Source organism: Ochlerotatus camptorhynchus, unplaced genomic scaffold (assembly GCF_037179485.1).
Source record: "Ochlerotatus camptorhynchus isolate MF236.1 unplaced genomic scaffold, CSIRO-AGI_Acam_v1.1 ptg000267l, whole genome shotgun sequence".
NCBI lineage: Eukaryota > Metazoa > Arthropoda > Insecta > Diptera > Culicidae > Ochlerotatus > Ochlerotatus camptorhynchus.
In genome coordinates, this window is record NW_027040757.1 from 274894 (window position 1) to 294771 (window position 19878).

At 42.5% G+C, this 19878-nt stretch overlaps 2 protein-coding genes across 4 annotated transcripts in view; one reads left to right on the forward strand and one right to left on the reverse strand.

Annotated features, from left to right (window-relative positions):
• kst (spectrin beta chain, non-erythrocytic 5 kst) overlaps positions 1–19878 on the forward strand; it is a 320373-nt gene that overhangs the window by 156323 nt on the left and 144172 nt on the right. The window lies entirely within an intron of this gene.
• The window catches only part of LOC135705458 (uncharacterized), a 69044-nt gene that overhangs the window by 36975 nt on the left and 12191 nt on the right, over positions 1–19878 (reverse strand). The window contains exon 3 of the mRNA XM_065227207.1: positions 16835–19875. Coding sequence (XP_065083279.1) covers positions 16835–19875 — 3041 coding nt within the window. The remainder of the gene's footprint in view (positions 1–16834; positions 19876–19878) is intronic.

Consider the following 19878-nt stretch of genomic DNA (forward strand, 5'->3'; position numbering starts at 1 on the left):
CTGAAAAGGCAAACCAGATTCCGAAAATTTTGTCTCAAACGTCAATTCGATTAAATAAGCAGTTTTCGCGCTATGATTTGTTGAAAGGAATAAAATACATAATTTTTTAAACTAGGCGCATTTTGGCACAAACTTGGTTCATTGCCCCTAGTGAACAATTGGGCAAAGTTTTATGGATTTCGGAAATTTAAAAATGACATCTATTCGTCAGTTGGCGTGGAACTGCTCTTCTTCTTCTTCTTCTTCTTGTTCGCATTTCAAGCTTATTGCTTAGCGCATATTAGCTTATTGCGTGCTCCCAACTTAGTGTTCTAAATGCACTTCCACCGTTATTAATTGAGAGTCGAGGGAAGTCGAGAAAATTTCCAACCCGAAAGATTCCCTCCGCTGTTCCCCCCGCTCATGGAGACATTCTCTCGTGTGATTACCTTTATCGGTTAGCATTATACAAAGCAAGGTGAATCCAAGTCAGTGATGCTCCATATTCGTGACCTACTCTTCTGTCAAAGTCCACGGAATTAGGAACTCGTCTAGCTTGTCTATCACTCGTGGTGCGCGGTGAAGTCTCATTATTAAGCCATATATCATCCGGATCTCTCACTCTCGATTCATTGAGTACTGTAGAGCGACGTCAGTGGTTGATATTCCTAACAACAAAGCGCACTGATAAAAGTAAGAAAACACAATTACGATAATGACAGCGATTGTCATCAGCTGCTGCTACGTCACAAGCAACAGCTGACAGTTTGGACTTGTTGTCACAGCAGGCGGCGGTGGAGTGCACTTGTTCAAACACAACGCAGTCGAGTTCTCGGCTCTATTTTCCGATCATCGATAGATTTCCTATGCAGATGAGTTCAATGTGTGTCTACCTGGGTTGATAACGTGGATTTATCGTCCGTATTTGACTTAAGCCTTACCCTAGTCAATATTAGTAATGTGTACTTCTTTCCGCTCTCTCTCTTTTACAGGTTTTTCAGCGTTTCAAAATTAAGCCATGAATTGTCTTCCAAGAAGCATGTAGATAACTCAAATAATCACCTATCGTAATCATGGATTTTATGACGCCTTTTGCACGTCGATTTCACACTTATTCACGTGTCGAGTCGAACTGGTTCTTTGTGAGTCACTGTCATCGTTGACGGCCGATTAAACCTACTCAAATTTTATTTTTGTTCACACAAATTCGTAAAACCGTAGGTAACTCACGTTTTTGCGATTTTGCAGTGGCGTCGCCTTAACCTCAATCTACCTGTGCACCAACTCTCATGAGCATGAGCATGAGCATGAGCATGATTGACCGCCCACGGTTGCTACTCTGTTATTGCCAGACCAGCTGTAATTACACAGAGAACCAATAGACGATGCTTGGGACTAGCAATCATCCTCAATGTGTAAAAACTGGTGATCTCGAATTAGGCAATACCAGCGCCAGCCGCGCCTGAACGCAGGTCAAGAGAGGAATGGGTAGGAATGTGTTGACGTGACACTCGCTTTGATGGAAGCCGAGGAGTCCTCTGCACTTCCACGAGGAATCACAGGGATGTTGGGTAAGAGGGTTGGGTTTGCAGCAGGGTTCGTTTTGGTAAACGATAAGCTGAATTGATGTCCTAACGATCGTATAACGCGAAGGAGCTTGGGATTGAACCCACGGTTCTTTGCTCAGTAAGCAAAAACGTCTGCAACTAGGCAGACGAACTCCTTTTTAATCATTGACGAATCTTGAATGTGGATGGGCCTGAGACTAGACTCATGATGTTCTGCTCAGTAAGCAAAAAGGGTTGCTCTAAGGCCACCGAGCCTCTCATATCACATTATAGCGTTACTCAAGTTTTTATAACTATTTAAACCCGGCACCGACGACAACGAAAAATTTTACAAGATCTGGATCTGGAACCGCGTCTTTCTCCTCAGTAAGCAAGCCACTGCAACCGACGATCTTTGAAATCCTTAAACTAAAAGCTACGAAAGAGTACTTAGGCCTTCATTAAGATCCACTTTCACGCGACGTTCAATATTTCGATTTTCTCTTTATGCATGGTTCAGACAATCATAACAAGCTATGACCGACGTGCCGATTGTTTAAGCAGGCTTCCGGAAATCTCACGCGTACACAAATGCGACAGCAAGCTGTGAGATGGAGCGTCGCATTACTCTCAAATCCATGGTGTGCTACATTAATTGTACAAAAGAGAGACCAGAACGATGCGCGCAACAAGCTACACGCTCTCAACAAATTCGAGCGTTTCAATTTGTTTTGTCTCATCGCATTGCTCTCTCAATGCGACGCATGTATTCAATCACATGCGACTGTTTCATTGAAACATCTCAATGCGCTCTCTCAGGGCGCCATCGCCGTGCGCTGTTTCGCATGCCTTGACTCTCGCGGTGTCCTTCAACAAGTCTTTATGCGGAAATCTTCTAAAATACATTTTTTGGAAGCCTCTGAAGCTTTCAGCAAATTTGGTGGAAAAAATAAACAAGTTATTGTGCATTTGCACTAAATTAGACTCAGAATCCCTTCAGAATACTTTTACTCAGACCAGTAAAAATATAAATGGACGATTTTGAATGTAAAACAGCACTACATTCTACTATACAAGATCATATGGTCGGCGTTAAGTCATAAGGGACTAAGTAGCAAAATAAAAACAAAAATTGAGTTAATGATATCATAAGATCAAGAATTCCCTCAGCTACATTTCACTTTTTCAGCCAGATTTTAAAAATTAGAGTAGCAAGAGAAAACGGCCAAATGATTTGTCCCATTACATAAGAAACAATATTGTACAGCCAACTTTAAATTCGTTCATCTCGAAATCAAAAAAAAAAAAAAATGTCACTTAGTTCTGACTCAGCACCGACCATATCAACACGCTAGTAATGATAGAACTCTGAAGATTAAAATTTGTATTTTGTCTGGCTTGAGTGAACACTATTTTAAGGGATTATTTTCAACGCAGAAGTGTACTTTGCTGCAAAAACGTTGGTGGTGACTTCTCATTACATACACACAAGTCTACACTTAAAAATTAACCAAGTTTAACATGTTGTAAATTTTTTCTGTTATGATCCATTGGCTGATATTTTGACTCAAAACTTGCTTTTCCATTGACCTTTGTCCGATCAGCTATGCACAAATTTTATTTTTATTGTCACCTTCCAGCAGGTGCTTCAAAAAATTTGGTATTTCTTACACGTGAAATTCAACATATTTGTAGTTTTGCGTTAAAATTTCAGCTCAATTGATCATAACAGAACACATTTACAAAATGTTAAACTTGGCTAGTTTGTATGAAAACGACCTTTGTCCGATCAACTTTGCACCACGGTGTACGTAGGTACGAAATGCTGGATTAAGGTTAATGTAATATCTGTATTACGGATTGTTGCTAAGCTTCTTGCTTCAGGAATTGTATTGAATACCTGTCAATCAACAAAACTTACTACGGCAGTATCTGAATTCTTCAGATGTGTTAGTGCTCACAGGATAGTTCATACCAGCCACCATGATGCTGAATTGAAACAATCAATTTGCGACAACAGATTTCCAAAAAGTCCTAGTGTTAGTACCGTGGACCCTCGGTGAAATTGAAAAAAAGCATATTAACGAGCAAATAAACCACAGCTTGATTGTACATTTCGCTTACCAAAGCCACATCTCTTCCTTCGTTCGTTATGAATGGGCTATTTTTCAAGTTAATCCTTTAGTCAACGAAAATTGCCGCTAGAAATACTTTGTTGGTCATAGCCATCTGACACCTCTTCTCCATGTTCGATAAGAGTGTAGTAGCTAGGTCGTTTTCCATCGTTTTCAAAACAAAACAACACTTTTCCCACATCAAGAACACGAGTTGGTCTTCCAGTTGAGTTTGTTATTTCGATGTCGCATTGAGACGTCGTTTAGCGACGTCTCATTGAGAAAAGCGCATGAGCTTCACCTCACGCAACGTCACATGATACTCGTTCTCATGAAACCAGCTGGGTGACATGCCGCCATGTTATTGAAACCATCATCTGAAACGTCACAATTCCAGTGTGGACTGCAAAAATGGCCTGACTGAATTGTCTTATTTTTATCAAATGAAATTATTTTCCCTTTTATGCCATATAAATGGTTGACTTCGTGGTAGAAAATCAGAAAATAATATTTTATGAGTCCTAAGTTTATTTTTCACAAAATGTAAGCAAAAATATTAAGAATATCCATAATATCAGTCACGCCTTTTTTGAAATTCTGGCTTGAATCTTCTATTTGTTTACAAATTATGAGCTGTCAGTGGGGCCCACAATTCGCGGGCCCGCAGCGATGATAGCTCTTTTCAAGGCAAGGCAAACAAGATAGGGATGCCACCCAGCTGCATGAAACGCATACATCCGGAAATGTGCTGTGCTTACAAAACAGTGCGACACACAGTCATTATGAGAATGTGAGATGCGACAAAACTGATGAGAGAGAAACAGAGTGCTACAAATCTCTTGCGCATGAGACTGCTATGACTATGAGACTATTCGTATTGCGTCCCGCATACGGTAGCGCGTGCACTGGAAGCCTGTGTTTAAGACCTGGTTAAACAAGCTATTCAAATGAAATTACGTTCTCGAATTTCACTTGGAATGTAATGAACAACAGAAATACGCGATAATTCATATTTTCAGCGGTTGATGTTTAATTTTAAATATACCAACGGTACTGCCTACGACTACGACGGCGATTACGACAGCGACTACGACGGCGCCTACGACAACGACAACAGCGAATTTGTAACTTACCATTTGTCAAGGATAAACACCTTTGCCCGGCACCTCCACTGGTTCTTCATGTCCGCTATCTGTCACTGTGCAAAATATCTAATAGCAATTACACTGTAGTCGCTTTTTATGCGGGTGATACGTCCCGCGTAAAAAAAAAAACCGCGTAAAAAAAACCGCGTAAATTCCGGAATCCGCGTAAAAAAAACCGCGTAAATTCCGAAATTCGCGTAAAAAAACCGCGTAAAAAAAGACCGTGTAAAAAAAACCGCGTAAAAAACGACTCTAGTGTATAACGATATACCGCGTTAATTCTGAAATCCGCGTAAAAAAACCAAAATCCGCGTAAAAAAAAAAACCGCGTAAATTCCGGAATCCGCGTAAAAAAAACCGTGTTAATTCCGAAATCCGCGTAAAAAAAACCGCGTAAAAAAACCGTGTAAAAAAACCGTGTATCTTTGTTGTGATACTTCCTGTATTACCATGGTGATCTGGGAGGAGGTTCGCATCTAGTGCTTTCCCCAGGAACCTTTCACGGCCACCAGCTACCGCCCGTCCAGTCTTGGGCGTATCCTGTGCACCAACTATCAAAACATTAACAATTATCAAAATATTGCTTGCAATGGATAGATATCGAGTTAACTAGAAGATTAAGTGTGTTTTTCAACCGATTCGAGTGTGAATATGGCATTAAATCTGTTTTTGAAAGTTGGTGCACAGGTAAAAAGTAAGACTACACGACGCCACTGCGATTTTGAGTGAAAACCCACTCAATTTTGAGTCGATCTCATCGGTCGTGTTGCTTGTACGGCTTAGGGATCAGCTCCCCTCGCTCGTTAATGAGTACATAGGTTTGAAAATTTACTAAACCAGCATCCATTTTTTTAGCTACCTAATCGTATTTTTCAACGCAATTTATTCGTATTTAGGCAAGGTAAAGGGTGTCCTCGAATAAAATGGGTCACCTATATCAGTTTATATAGTTTGTTATCTTGAAATCATGTAACAAAAAAAAAAAAGCAAAAATAAGCTCAATGCTATTTCAGAGTGTATTGTTGACGTTCAGAAAGTATCGTTCAGTGGGAAATTGCAAAAATCGAGCGACGTCATACACTTCATAAAATGACAACCACTTATCGATCGAAAAGCATATAGGAAAGGAACCGCCGTTTAGGTCACATACTGGGTGTTTTTGAATCCGGTGCCGAGGAATACCTTTCTCTCCGATAGAAGTTGGGCATGTGGTACATCAGTTCCCGCCAATCTTCTGCATACAATGGAGTACCAAAGATCCCTCCAAGATGTAGTGAACCACATTTTCTGCGGCAGAACATGGGCATGCGACGCAAAGAGAGCACGATTGAGTACCCAAAATCCCTCCAAGATGTAATTTGTCCCCAAGAGGTACACTGAAAACGACTCTTAATTAGAGAGTGAGTCACTTTTACTCATTTGTATGGAGAAAGCATTTATGCTTTTAAGTTCAAATTGTAAGTCCCTCCTTTTTTGCATTCATTAAAACGGCGGGAAATCATGATAGGGGTGGGGCTTAGAAAGTAAGTTTTGTGTCGAGTATGCAAAAAATGGGGCACTTACAATTCGAATCAAAAAGCAAAAATAGAGGTACCGTCCGGTTGTTTCAGGTACTGATTTCTGAAATCTGTGAAAGGGAAATCACATTTTTTTTCATCTCAAACGCCCCGGTTTCTTATGCAAAATGATGGCTGTGCGTCCACAAAACGCACGAAATCTTAAAAAATCAATATTTAATCCCTTTTTTGTTTGCTCAATCGTTAGACAAAAGATGTACTGGGAATCGTTTTGAGAGATTTGTCGCTAAGGGACCATCCATCAATGACGTAGCTTATTTTTGACTAATTTTAGATCCCCTCCCCTTTGTAGCGTATTTGGATATACCTAATACACGGCCTATCAAAACTTCTAGAAAATCCCCTCGTATCCCCCCACAAATACTACGTCATTTATGTACGTTCCCTAAAATGTGCAGATCGTTAATAGGGGCAGCTTTCTGAACAATACAAATATTGTCTGACTTTGAATAATTTTCCTTTAAAGCTCATACGATTAAAAAAACTTCATTATCCCGGACAAAGTAATCTCAGGGTGTAAACCGAGGAAAAGCTGAGAAATCAAAATCACCGAGAAAAGACCGTGAATTTCGATGACTTAAATCTTTGTAAAATCAATAAGATTCTGGTCCTTGAAATATTTTCAACGCCCTTTGCGATGTGCTGGATTTTTCCAGATTTTGTCCCTTTGAAGAATGAGAAACATCAAGAAGGAATTCTAGGAATAACACCAAGGAATTTCATGATAATCGACAAGGGAGTTTAGACTAGAACTCCATGGAAAGTAATCGGTGGACATCGTTTCTACACTTATCGGTCATTAGATGTTGTCAGTGCTGTTGTTTGGTCTCGACATCTATCGGAAAATACACAAGAGATTGATTGATTGATTTATCTTTATTAGGGAGGCTTTCAGCCTGGGGCTGGTTCGCCTCCACACACAAGAGATGGTTGGAAGTAGTGCATTGAACAAACCTAGAAATCTCTTTCACAGACTTCAAAGTAGGGTACCTGACACATGTTTTGTATCTCTACCATCTATCTCTTTCATGATGATTTAATCTTCCTAAGACGCGGAAAGCATTCCATCATCATCCGTATTACTTTTCTGCCCTCGACTAGAGTAATGTTGTTGTGGAATGATTGCTAGTTACAAGTGTGTATAGAGTGCTTGTTCTACGAACGAGTAGCGTTATATAGGTTCCAAAAATTTCCTAGCCTGCAACCTTAGATGACCCTCTACCTCAATATATCGAAATTTCTACACACATAGATCATAATACATCCATGGAAACCATCCTGATCTACTCTAATTGTCAACAAGAAGTTCTAAATTACTATCACTAGTCAACCGTAACCGAATTTAGCAGCTGTTTGTAAACGTTCCGTTAATCATGTATACATTGAACTGGATGAGCGTATTGCTACTCAAAGTAGCACAACGTCTCCCTTTCTCTCTCGTTGCAGATCCGAGTTGACGAATGTCGTGTCCACCGATTGCAAAACGTGTGCTCCACCGTTCAGGGTTGGTTGCGTTTGTTTCATCATTGGATACCTATAATTGGTTGGAATAGTGGTGTAATAAACCGTAGAACTGTCTAGCCTCGGCAGACATATACTGTCAATATTACTGACCGGGACACGTGGGGTGATGATGTCTCCTAAACAGAAAATACTCGTCTGACGTCACGTACCGCACCCATTGAAGGATGAATTGGCTATTGTTCATCATATTTTGTAGATGTGGTAGTATCGTCGTGATTTAGTGGAAAGAGTTTGAAGGTTTATGTAGTATCATACAACCTTAGCTGCGGCTGGGCATATGCCATAGGCATCTAACCTGGAGAAGCTTGAGATCTGCCAATCAAAAGCATCGTGAAACTCCGAAACGTGTGGTGATATGATGAAATGGAAAATTAACTTTCAAAATGCGCACCATCTATAGTCCTAACTTCGGACGACACATACTGTACAAGTTCACTCATCTGGATGTGAGTGATTGCCAGCTTCCGATTCCTTGGATCCTTTGATTGATTGATGGCCCAGCCTTGCCTTGGTTGGCTGCCAATGGGTTATGGTTTCTGATGACCGTCGACTGTTCCTTGTGTGTGTCCGAAATTTGGATTGTTTGAGCTTCGAGGTCTGATAATCGTTTTCAACGTCCTTGCACATGATCTGATGATTTCCAAGACTGTGCGCTAGGCCCGGGGATTGATTTGTTGAATGCCTTTCCTGATAGTGGGTCGGGTGTTTGCAAACTTTCAATTACAGTGTGTAGAAATCGCCATTGAGTCTATCCCAGTATGCTTCCTCATTCCTCAGAAATTCAATTCCGCCGAATCAATTTTGGTGGAATGGTAAACTAGTTCTAGTGACCGATGTCCAGGAGAAATCCTTCATAAATCCTGCAGTTGGTCCCGAAAGCTGTGCCCATGGTGAACCAAGCCTTCAGAAGCGTCCTTTGTCTCCCAATCCGGCTCGAAGGACCAAATTTTGGGGAGGGGGGAGTCATTATATGATCAATTCCATGGCGAGAGTGGATCTTCAATCTGCGAATTACAATCTCCCTTTATTTTTGAAAACTGTGGATCCAAGTATGAGAGATAACGGTCTCAACCTTACTGGTGGTAATACGAGTGATTGGTGTTATTACCTAAGGTACCTGTGATAGTGATGCTGGTGTAATGAAATATTTCTTCTTACCGCCAGGGTTGTAGCTCTAGGTGTGGGATGCTACTTTCGAACATCCTCACCCACCCAGAAATTGCTACAATTTATGAAAGAATAAACCACTGCTGGGAAGCAGGAAATGTAAAGAGGTTGATGGTGGTAATATTCAACTTGTTGAAGAATTCCTTAATCGTACATTGTAGGTTATTTCAGTGTTACGTTGTTTCACTAATTCACTATTCACTTAAAAAAACTAGAACAGATACGAGTTAAACGAGTTTGATTAAACCGAAGGGATTCTTTAGCGGCGCCGGTGGTGTAGTGGTAAACATGTAAGCACTCCAAAGAGCCTGAGTTCAATCCTAGTCGGCACCGCTGGGATTTTCTGAGACATAAAATCTCTGATCACGCCTCTGATAAAACAATCTGACTTAATTAAGCGATAATCGATTGTTGTTGGATATTCGGTTATCGCTTGGTGTATTGGATTTCCATCAATATTGGAGACACATACATTTAGGCTATGTGATCATCGCTGATCAAGCAATGATTTTTGTGATATTCGAGAACTTCTAGCGATTGGATCTGCTTATAACTTTTCAGAAATGAAGTTTAATGGTCATTTGAACTAACTCTTTGATTATTTTTGTGCCCCAACAATTGTTGACGTGCTAAATAATGTTTCAAAAATGACCAATTTCCCATACATTTTTGTATGGCGTCCTCATATTTATTTCCGAAGGAGAAAATAACATTTCCATTTATTTCTCCTACGTACGATGTAATTGATTCTTTCTTGGGCTCATATTGTAGCATGATAATGTGACTTCCAAACACACAAGATAAAAAAATATATGGAAACCGCATCAAATGCTTTGATGACTCTGGTGGTGTGTTTTCAAACCATTTTTGGCTATTTCATTGTTGTTAAGCTTTGAAGCTGTTTTAATGGCTAAAGGGCGCGTTTCAGGCCTTTTAACATATCAGGCATCTTTGAGACTTTTCTGGCGTTTCGAGTTCTTGTGTGGCAATATTTGTGAATCGTAAGCTTATGGAATTTTTCAAGGTAGCTTGCAATCAACGAAAGTTTGAGAACCGCTGCTAAAAGGCTATGTTTAATTATGTTATAAGCATTTTATGATTTATTTTATCATATAATTTTATTCATAATTAAGTGCTTCCATCGTTACCTACTGTCACGGATTGCGTTAAGTTATTCTCGATTGAGGAAAATACAGGCATCAAAATGCAGCAAAAGATCAAAAGTAACCCCACGCCTCCTGCCACTACAATAATTGAATTGATTGATAATTTGTTGTTGTTCGGCGTCCGTTGCTTATCCGTGCAACGCTTCAACTGGATTTGATAGAGGGCGCGATACGGTGGACAGTCACACTGTCCGGGTCCTAATTCCACGGCAGTTTGTCCTGCAGCGGAATCTTGTACATTTTTAATATGAACGATAAATGATATAGTCGACCTTCCCGATAGTACCATCACATGACATTCGACTCTGTTTGATAGGCAAACATTGATTTTACTGCCCGTTTTCTCTAGAATATTTAGACCACTTTCAGCGTCGTCGGTAAACGTAAATGCTGCTAGTTCATTGAAACAGTTGAGTGAGGCCATTGTTGTACCTGAGGAATTACCTAGGGTACAGGAAAATGTGGTCCTGATGCATTTGTAGTACGATTCAGCGGTGTCCATCCGGTATAATTTGGATCGGCAACTGATTTCATTGGACGTATTTAGGCGTAGCTTGGGACAAACGATGCCTGCCATCGTTGTCAGAAGATAAGAACAGACGATGATCACTGGCAATGCTAGCCGCATGATGACTTCTGGCGAACGACTGAAATGAGACTCATGCACTTTGATTGCAATAGTATGTAGTTTTTGAAACTTTCACCAAACAGACGACGCAGAGCAGACAAAAATGTTGGGTTCAGCGTAAATTGGGAGTGCAATATAAATGGAATATTATAATTCCAAGAGAGCAGTTCCAGGCCAAATAGCGAAAAAATAAACAAAGTTTAGATTTGAATTCTCAGAATACATAATAAGTGTTTATTTTTTTCTGAAAAGGAAAACCAGATTCCGACATTTTTGTCTTAAACGTCAATTTGATTAAATGAGCTGTTTTCGCGCTATGATTTGTTGAAAGGTATAAAATATATAATTTTTTAAACTAGGCGCATTTTGGCACAAACTTGGTTCATTGCCCCTAGCGAACAATTGGGCAAAGTTTTATGGATTTCGGAAAGGTAAAAATGACATCTATTCGTCAGTTGGCGTGGAACTGCTCTTCTTCTTCTTCTTGTTCGCATTTCAAGCTTATTGCTTAGCGCATATTAGCTTATTGCGTGCTCCCAACTTAGTGTTCTTAATGCACTTCCACAGTTATTAATTGAGAGTCGAGGGAAGTCGAGAAAATTTTCAACCCGAAAGATTCCCTCGACCGGACCGGGAGTCGAACCCATCTTCTCCGGCTCAGTAATACCGTGCCTTTACTGACTAGACTATGAGGCCCCAAACTGGTGGAACTGCTCAATAGTCATATTTAATACGCCAGCCCACTAAATTTTGATATCAATTCATGGATAAAGGGCAGGCTGTTCCCCCCGCTCGTGGAGACATTCTCTCTTGTGATTACCTTTATCGGTTCTGCGTTACAAGGCAAGGTGAATTTAAGTCAGTGGTACTCCAGATTCGTGACCTACTCTTCTGTCAAAGTCCACTGAATTAGGAACTCGTCTAGCTTGCTATCACTCGCGGCGCGCGGTGAAGTCTCATTATTAAGCCATATATCATCCGGATCTCTCTCTCTCTCGATTCATTGAGTACTGTAGAGCGACGTCAGTGGTTGATATTCCTAACAACCAAGCGCACTGATAAAAGTAAGAAAACACAATTACGATAATGACAGCGATTGTCAGCAGCTGCTGCTACGCCACAAGCAACAGCTGACAGTTTGGACTTGTTGTCACAGCAGGCGGCGGTGGAGTGCACTTGTTCAAACACAACGCAGTCGAGTTCTCGGCTCTATTTTCCAATCATCGATAGATTTCCTATGCAGATGAGTTCAATGTGTGTCTACCTGGGTTGATAACGTGGATTTATCGTCCGTATTTGACTTAAGCCTTACCCTAGTCAATATTAGTAATGTGTACTTCTTTCCGCTCTCTCTTTTACAGGTTTTTCAGCGTTTCAAAATTAAGCCATGAATTGTCTTCCAAGAAGCATGTAGATAACTCAAATAATCACCTATCGTAATCATGGATTTTATGACGCCTGTTGCACGTCGATTTCACACTTATTCACGTGTCGAGTCAGTGAACTGGTTCTTTGTGAGTCACTGTCATCGTTGAAGGCCGATTAAACCTACTCAAATTTTATTTTCGTTCACACAAATTCGTAAAACCGTAGGTAACTCACGTTTTTGCGATTTTGCAGTGGCGTCGCCTTAACCTCAATCTACCTGTGCACCAACTCTCATGAGCATGAGCATGAGCATGATTGACCGCCCACGGTTGCTACTCTGTTATTGCCAGACCAGCTGTAATTACACAGAGAACCAATAGCCGATGCTTGGGACTAGCAATCATCCTCAATGTGTAAAAAATGGTGATCTAGAATTAGGCAATACCAGCGCTAGCCGTGTCTGAACGCAGGTCAAGAGAGGAATGGGTAGGAATGTGTTGACGTGACACTCGCTTTGATGGAAGCCGAGGAATCCTCTGCACTTCCACGAGGAATCACAGGAATGTTGGGTAAGAGGGTTGGGTTTGCAGCAGGGTTCGTTTTGGTAAACGATAAGCTGAATTGATGTCCTAACGATCGTATAACGCGAACGAGCTTGGGATTGAACCCACGGTTCTCTGCTCAGTAAGCAAAAACGTCTGCAACTAGGCAGACGAGCTCCTTTTTAATCATTGACGAATCTTGAATGTGGATGGGCCTGAGACACTAGACTCATGATGTTCTGCTCAGTAAGCAAAAACGGTTGCTCTAAGGCCACCGAGCCTCTCATATCACATTATAGCGTTACTCAAGTTTTTATAACTATTCAAACCCGGCACCGACGACAACGAAAAGTTTTACAAAATACACGATAAACAAGCGATATTTCAATATTTTTAATATGAAAGGATCTGGAACCGCGTCTTTCTCCTCAGTAAGCAAGCCACTGCAACCGACGATCTTTGAAATCCTTAAACTAAAAGCTACGAAAGAGTACTTAGGCCTTCATTAAGATCCACTTTCACGCGACGTTCAATGTTTCGATTTTCTCTTTATGCATAGTTCAGACAATCATAACAAGCTATGACCGACGTGCCGATTGTTTAAGCAGGCTTCCGGAAATCTCACGCGTACACAAATGCGACAGCTAGCTGTGAGACGGAGCGTCGCATGATTTTTTAAATCCATGGTGTGCTACATTAATTGTACAAAAGAGAGACCAGAACGATGCGCGCAACAAGCTACACGCTCTCAACAAATTCGAGCGTTTCATTTTTTTTTTGTCTCATCGCATTGTTCTCTCAATGCGACGCATGTATTCAATCACATGCGACTGTTTCATTGAAACATCTCAATGCGCTCTCTCAGGGCGCCATCGCCGTGCGCTGTTTCGCATGCCTTGACTCTCGCGGTCCCATCATATGAGATGTTGTCGGGTGACGAGACAAAGGACTGAAAGGTTTGTTCACAGAAGACTTGTGTGCCCTTTTCACATGTGCCTTATGGAATGGGGTGAAGTTTTTAGATGGTTCCAGAAATATCTTCTAGCAGACTCAACACATGGTTCCAGAGATCTACTGGAATCACCGTAAGATCACCACTCATGCTAAAGGAAGGTAAAGGAAGACTACGTGAGCGGTGGATGGCAACCTTGCCGTAGTTGGGATACCGTTAGCATGTTAGCACCCCAAATAATACCGGAATATCTCTGGAACTATGTGTCCTTCAACAAGTCCTTATGCGGAAATCTTCTAAAATACATTTTTTGGAAGCCTCTGAAGCTTTCAGCAAATTTGGTGGAAAAATAAACAAGTTATTGCGCATTTGCACTAAATTAGACTCAGAATCCATTCAGAATACTTTTACCCAGACTATACAAGATCATATGGTCGGCGTTAAGTCATAAGGGACTAAGTAGCAAAATAAAAACAAAAATTGAGTTAATGATATCATAAGATCAAGAATTCCCTCAGCTACATTTCACTTTTTCAGCCAGATTTTAAAAATTAGAGTAGCAAGAGAAAACGGCCAAAAGATTTGTCCCATTACATAAGAAACAATATTGTACAGCCAACTTTAAATTCGTTCATCTCGAAATCAAAAAAAAAATGTCACTTAGTTCTGACTCAGCACTGACCATATCAACACGCTAGTAATGATAGAACTCTGAAGATTAAAATTTGTATTTTGTCTGGCTTGAGTGAACACTATTTTAAGGGATTATTTTCAACGCAGAAGTGTACTTTGCTGCAAAAACGTTGGTGGTGACTTCTCATTACATACACACAAGTCTACACTTAAAAATTAACCAAGTTTAACATGTTGTAAATTTGTTCTGTTATGATCCATTGAGCTGATATTTTGACTCAAAACTTGCTTTTCCATTGACCTTTGTCCGATCAGCTATGCACAAATTTTATTTTTATTGTCACCTTCCAGCAGGTGCTTCAAAAAATTTGGTATTTCTTACACGTGAAATTCAACATATTTGTAGTTTTGCGTTAAAATTTCAGCTCAATTGATCATAACAGAACACATTTACAACATGTTAAACTTGGCTAGTTTGTATGAAAACGACCTTTGTCCGAACTACTTTGCACCACAGTGTACGTAGGTACGAAATTCTGGATTAAGGTTAATGTAATAAATTTAGGAAAAAGTTGTGTCATATCTGTTGGCGCGCTCCTTGGCACCAAGGCGGTGAATTCTCCTCGTCAAGGCGGAAAACAAGCAGAATCGAGTCAGTTGGTCGACCAGTCCAGCGAATGCGGTTTCGAAAGCGGCAGAATAAAAGGAGGACAAGTTTTAACTTTTAATCTTTTATTCTCCGATATTAACCGTGTGCAATACAAAAATTAACTTAGCTCATTCACGAATGGGCTGCTTTATTTACACTCATTCACCGATCCGACAACGTATAATGGGCGGAGCGTTGCGCGCTATTCTACGTTTTCTTCTTGTAGGTTGCCTTTGTTGGTGTGCGTCGCTTCTACTGCTGCCGCTGCTTCTGTTGGTGTGCGTCGTTCGGTTTCATTTGGCAGTCTTTCCGGAGCGAACGGTTCGGTCGCGAACATATTCCCCCCAGGCTGCGAAGAATTCACTGAATCGATGTTTTGGTCGTCATTGTCAGCAATCGGAAGGACGGATAATTTGGATACCGCTCGTCTATAGATGCAACCTTCGACGTTGATGTCTACCGCTCGCACCAAATTGTCGGAACCTGGGTAAATCTGGACGACCTTTCCCATCTTCCAACATTGCGGTGGGATATCCTTCTGCTCAAGCACCACGATCATACCAGGGCGAATGTTTGGTTGTCTTTGGCGGTTTTTCCCCCTCAGTTGCAGGTTCAACAAGTAGTCCCGGCTCCATTGTCTCCAGAACTGCTCACGGAGGTACTGTAGATACTGCCATCTTGACAGGCGATTGGTTGGTATCTCATTGTAGCTAGGCTCCGGCGTGGCTATCAGAGGACGGCCAATCAAAAAATGGCCCGGTGTTAAAATTTCGTCGTCTGGATCTGATGTTGAACAGAGAGGCCGGGAATTCATTATAGCCTCCACTTGGCTAAGGACTGTAGCATACTCTTCAAAAGTCAATTTGGCATTTTTTAGAGTTCTCTTCAGGTGATACTTAGCGGTCTTCACTGCGCTCTCCCAGAGGCCGACAAAGTTAGGAGCTTCCGGTGGGATAAATTTCCAGGAGATCTCTTTTGGCTGACAGAAGGATGCTATCTCGTCAACGGCATTGCGGCTGCGAAATAGGAGATATAGATCATGTAATTCGGATTTGGCTCCCTTGAAGTTGGAGCCATTATCTGAAAAGACCTCTCGGCAAATGCCCCGTCGGCTGACGAAGCGCTGAAGTGCAGCTAGGAACGCGGCGGTAGAGATGTCGGAAACTAATTCCAAATGGACAGCTTTCGTTGACATGCAGATAAACACCGCGATGTAGGCCTTGACAATTTTCGGTTTGTGACGACCTTATTTCACAAATACTGGTCCGGCATAGTCAATGCCAGTTTTCAAAAACGGTTCAGCGGGTGTTACTCGGCAGGGCGGCAGATTTCCCATCAGTTGAATAGAACGTTTAGGCTTCGACCGGAAACATGTGATGCAGCTTCTGGTAACGGACGACCTTCCATCCAGCAACCAAAAACGTGATCGGAGAGCGGCCAATAGGGCAGTTGGACCAACATGCAGATTCTCTTCGTGGTATGTACGGATGATTTGATCGGTGATCGGATGTTTAGGAAGTAATAGTGGATGCTTGGTTTCAAAAGGTAGCAGGGAATGTTGAAGCCTTCCTCCAACGCGCAGCACTCCATCGTTGTAAATCGGATTCAGAGCAGCAATTTTCTTACACGGTTCGTTGGATGTCACACGATGTATCTCGTCACCCAGAGCTTCAAGCTGAATGACCCTTACAATCAGCTGTAAAGCCGAGCGTAGTTCTTGGATTGTAGGATGACGTTGGAGGACTCGTTCGTTGCGAGATTTCAGTTGACAGTTACGGATAAATCGCTGGACCAACGCGACTACCCGTTGAAGCTTTCTGAACGAGCTGAACCTAGAAAATACTTCCATCTTCTCCTCGTTAACGACTGGAATGGCGGTTACATTTACCTTTTTCAACTCCGGAAGATCTTCATCTGCGATGTCATCGGGAAGTTCCGACTGGTACTGCGCGGTGCTTAGAAATGTCGGCTCATTCCACCAAAGTTCATTGGTGCTCAGGGCGTGTGGAAATTGACCTCTGGATACTAAATCTGCTGGGTTTTGTTTCGATTTGATGTACTTCCACGTGTAGCCTTCGGTGCTCTTCAAAATCTCTGCTACGCGGTTGCGCACAAACACTTCAAGGGATGATAACGGCTTCCGCAACCAGGCAAGTACCACCTGACTGTCGCACCACAGAACAACTTGCGATACATCTAGTTGAAGGGAGTCCAGCACTTTTACGAGTAGCCGGGCAAGTAGCTGGGCACCGAGTAATTCTTTGCGTGGAATGCTCAATTCAGCTATCGGAGTGACCTTGGATTTGCTGCACAGCATGTTGAGTCGAGCCTTACCATTCGGTAGGATACAGCGAATATAAATGACCGCTCCGTAAGCAGCCGCCGAGGCGTCGGAGAAGCCATGGATTTCGATGGTGGTGGCATCAGAAGAAATGGTGCATCGAGGAATCTTAATTTCGCTTACCAGGAGTATTGCTTCACGGAATTGTTTCCAGGATTGTAGAAGTTCTCCTTCCAACGGGGTATCCCACGGGAGACCGGATCTCCAAATCCTCTGCATGATCATTTTGGCGATAATGGTTACCGGCGTCACAAGACCCAGTGGATCGAACAGTCTGCCAATTTCGGATAACACTGTTCGCTTCGTAGGATGGCTTGCTTCTCGATCGGTTTGATTGGTGCTGAACACAAATTCATCTCGTTGTGGGCTCCAGATCAATCCCAATGTCTTCATAACGTCGATTGAGGTGTTGTCCAGACGTACTAATTTCTCACGGTCGGCTTCTGGAACGTTTTCTAGAACTTCTGTTGTGTTAGAACTCCATTTGTGGACCGGGAATCCACCTCGTTCAAGTAGCTGTTGAATTTGGGTTTGACTTGCGATGGCTTCCTCTACGGTGTTCGCACCTGAGATGACATCATCGACGTAACAATCTAGGCGGATGATTCGTGCAGCGAGTTGAAATGAGTCGCCTTCATCGTCACAGAGCTGTATCAAACATCTGGTCGCCAAGAATGGGGCTGCAGCTGTCCCGTAAGTAACGGTTGTGAGTTCCAGGACACGGAGGGGTTCTTCCGGGCTTGACCGCCAGAAAATTCGTTGGAAACACGCGTGAAGTAGGGCCATGCGTATCTGTCGAAACATTTTTGAAACGTCAGCAGTGAATACTATCCTATACTTCCGAAAACGTAACAGGATACTGAAGATGTCGCTTTGCAGTGTTGCTCCAACTAGAAGAACGTCGTTCAATGACTTCTCGGACCGGGATGCCTTGGCAGAGGCGTCGAAAACAACTCGAATTTTAGTTGTCGAGCTCGATGGACGTAGGATGGCTTGATGCGGGAGATAATACACTCGTTGATTGGGAGTATCATCGGCTTCGTTCACCTCTTGACAATGTCCCAATGCTTCATACTCATCGATGAATCGACAATACTGTTGCTTTAGCTCCGGATTTTTCTTGAATCTTCGCTCTAACGAAAGGAACCGATGCATGGCCAAGTTTCGGTTGTCTCCTAGCTCGTGCACCGATTCGCGGAATGGCAAACTCACCTCATATCTGCCGGTCTCATCTCGACGATGGGTAGACTGGAATACTTTTTCGCACTCATCTTGCTCGCTGGGTTGTGTTACTGACTCAGAGATCTCTTCCAGCTCCCAGAATTGGCGAAGGACTTCAGAAATAGGATCCGTCAGGGCAGCTAGACACTGCTGGGAGGTTGACACGTCGTCGATGTCTCCTGCAACTACCCATCCTAAATGGGTTTCTTGTAGTTCAGGTAACTTATCACTCAGTTGAATACGGCCCGTCTTTAGCAATTGCAAAAAATGGGAGATACCGATTAGCATATCGATATCGGAAGGAGTGTGGAAGTTGGGGTCTGCCATAAGTAGATCGGTGTCGATTGGCCACGCCGAAACGTTGATTTTCGTTGCTGGAATCGCTCCCGTTATCTCAGGAACTACGAGGCATTCGATAGTAGTACAGAAATCGGAATGCCTGGACTCCACTTTCACCATCATCTTCTCCTTGGCGTAGGTTTTGGACCCACCTATTCCAGCGATGGGTACATGTGCAGGTCGTCTTTCGGTGGCCAAGCGGTCAGCCATTGCCTTGGATAGGAAGTTGACTTGCGAGCCGCTATCCAACAGAACACGGCAGGGAGTTGTCCATCCACGAGAATCCTTGATTCGCACCACAGCGGTCATGAGCATAACGGTTTTGGCAGCTTTAGAATGGTTACACGACGCAACAGTTTCGGTGACTCGTTGAGACTCCGAGTGGTTCTCGGAAGAGGTTTGGCAAGCTGGTTCTTCATTTTGGATGGTTGGTGCTACCTCCACTGTATTCGAATCTGATTCTTCATGCAACAGAGTGTGGTGTCTTCTCTGGCAGCGAGAGCACGTCTTTTTGGATGAACAATCAATGGCTCGATGACCAGGGCGAAGGCAGTTGAAACAGATTCTTAACTCCTTCACTTTTTCACTCCGTTGAGCCGGTGACATTTGATGGAACTTCGGGCATTCGAAATGGCGATGGTAGCCACTACATACCTGGCAGGAACTGCTGGAGGTCACAGTCGTTGCAGCGTGGGCTTTCTGGTTAGTTGGTTTCGAACCCTGTTGTTGCCTTGAAAATGGCTCTTTTGCCGTCATCTGGTGCCGGTTTTGGAACCTTTCCAACACCTGGCATTCGCTTCGAAGAAAGGCCACAGTTTCTTGGTACTGGGGCAGCTTGGCATGCTGCTGTGTCCTCTCCCATAACTGGAGTGTTTGATCGTCCAATCGTGAAGTGAGGATCTTCGTGAGGATGAGACCAGATAGTTCATCAACTTCCAGTCCCTGGTACTCGAGACCGCCAACACGACGGATGAATGTCTTCACTA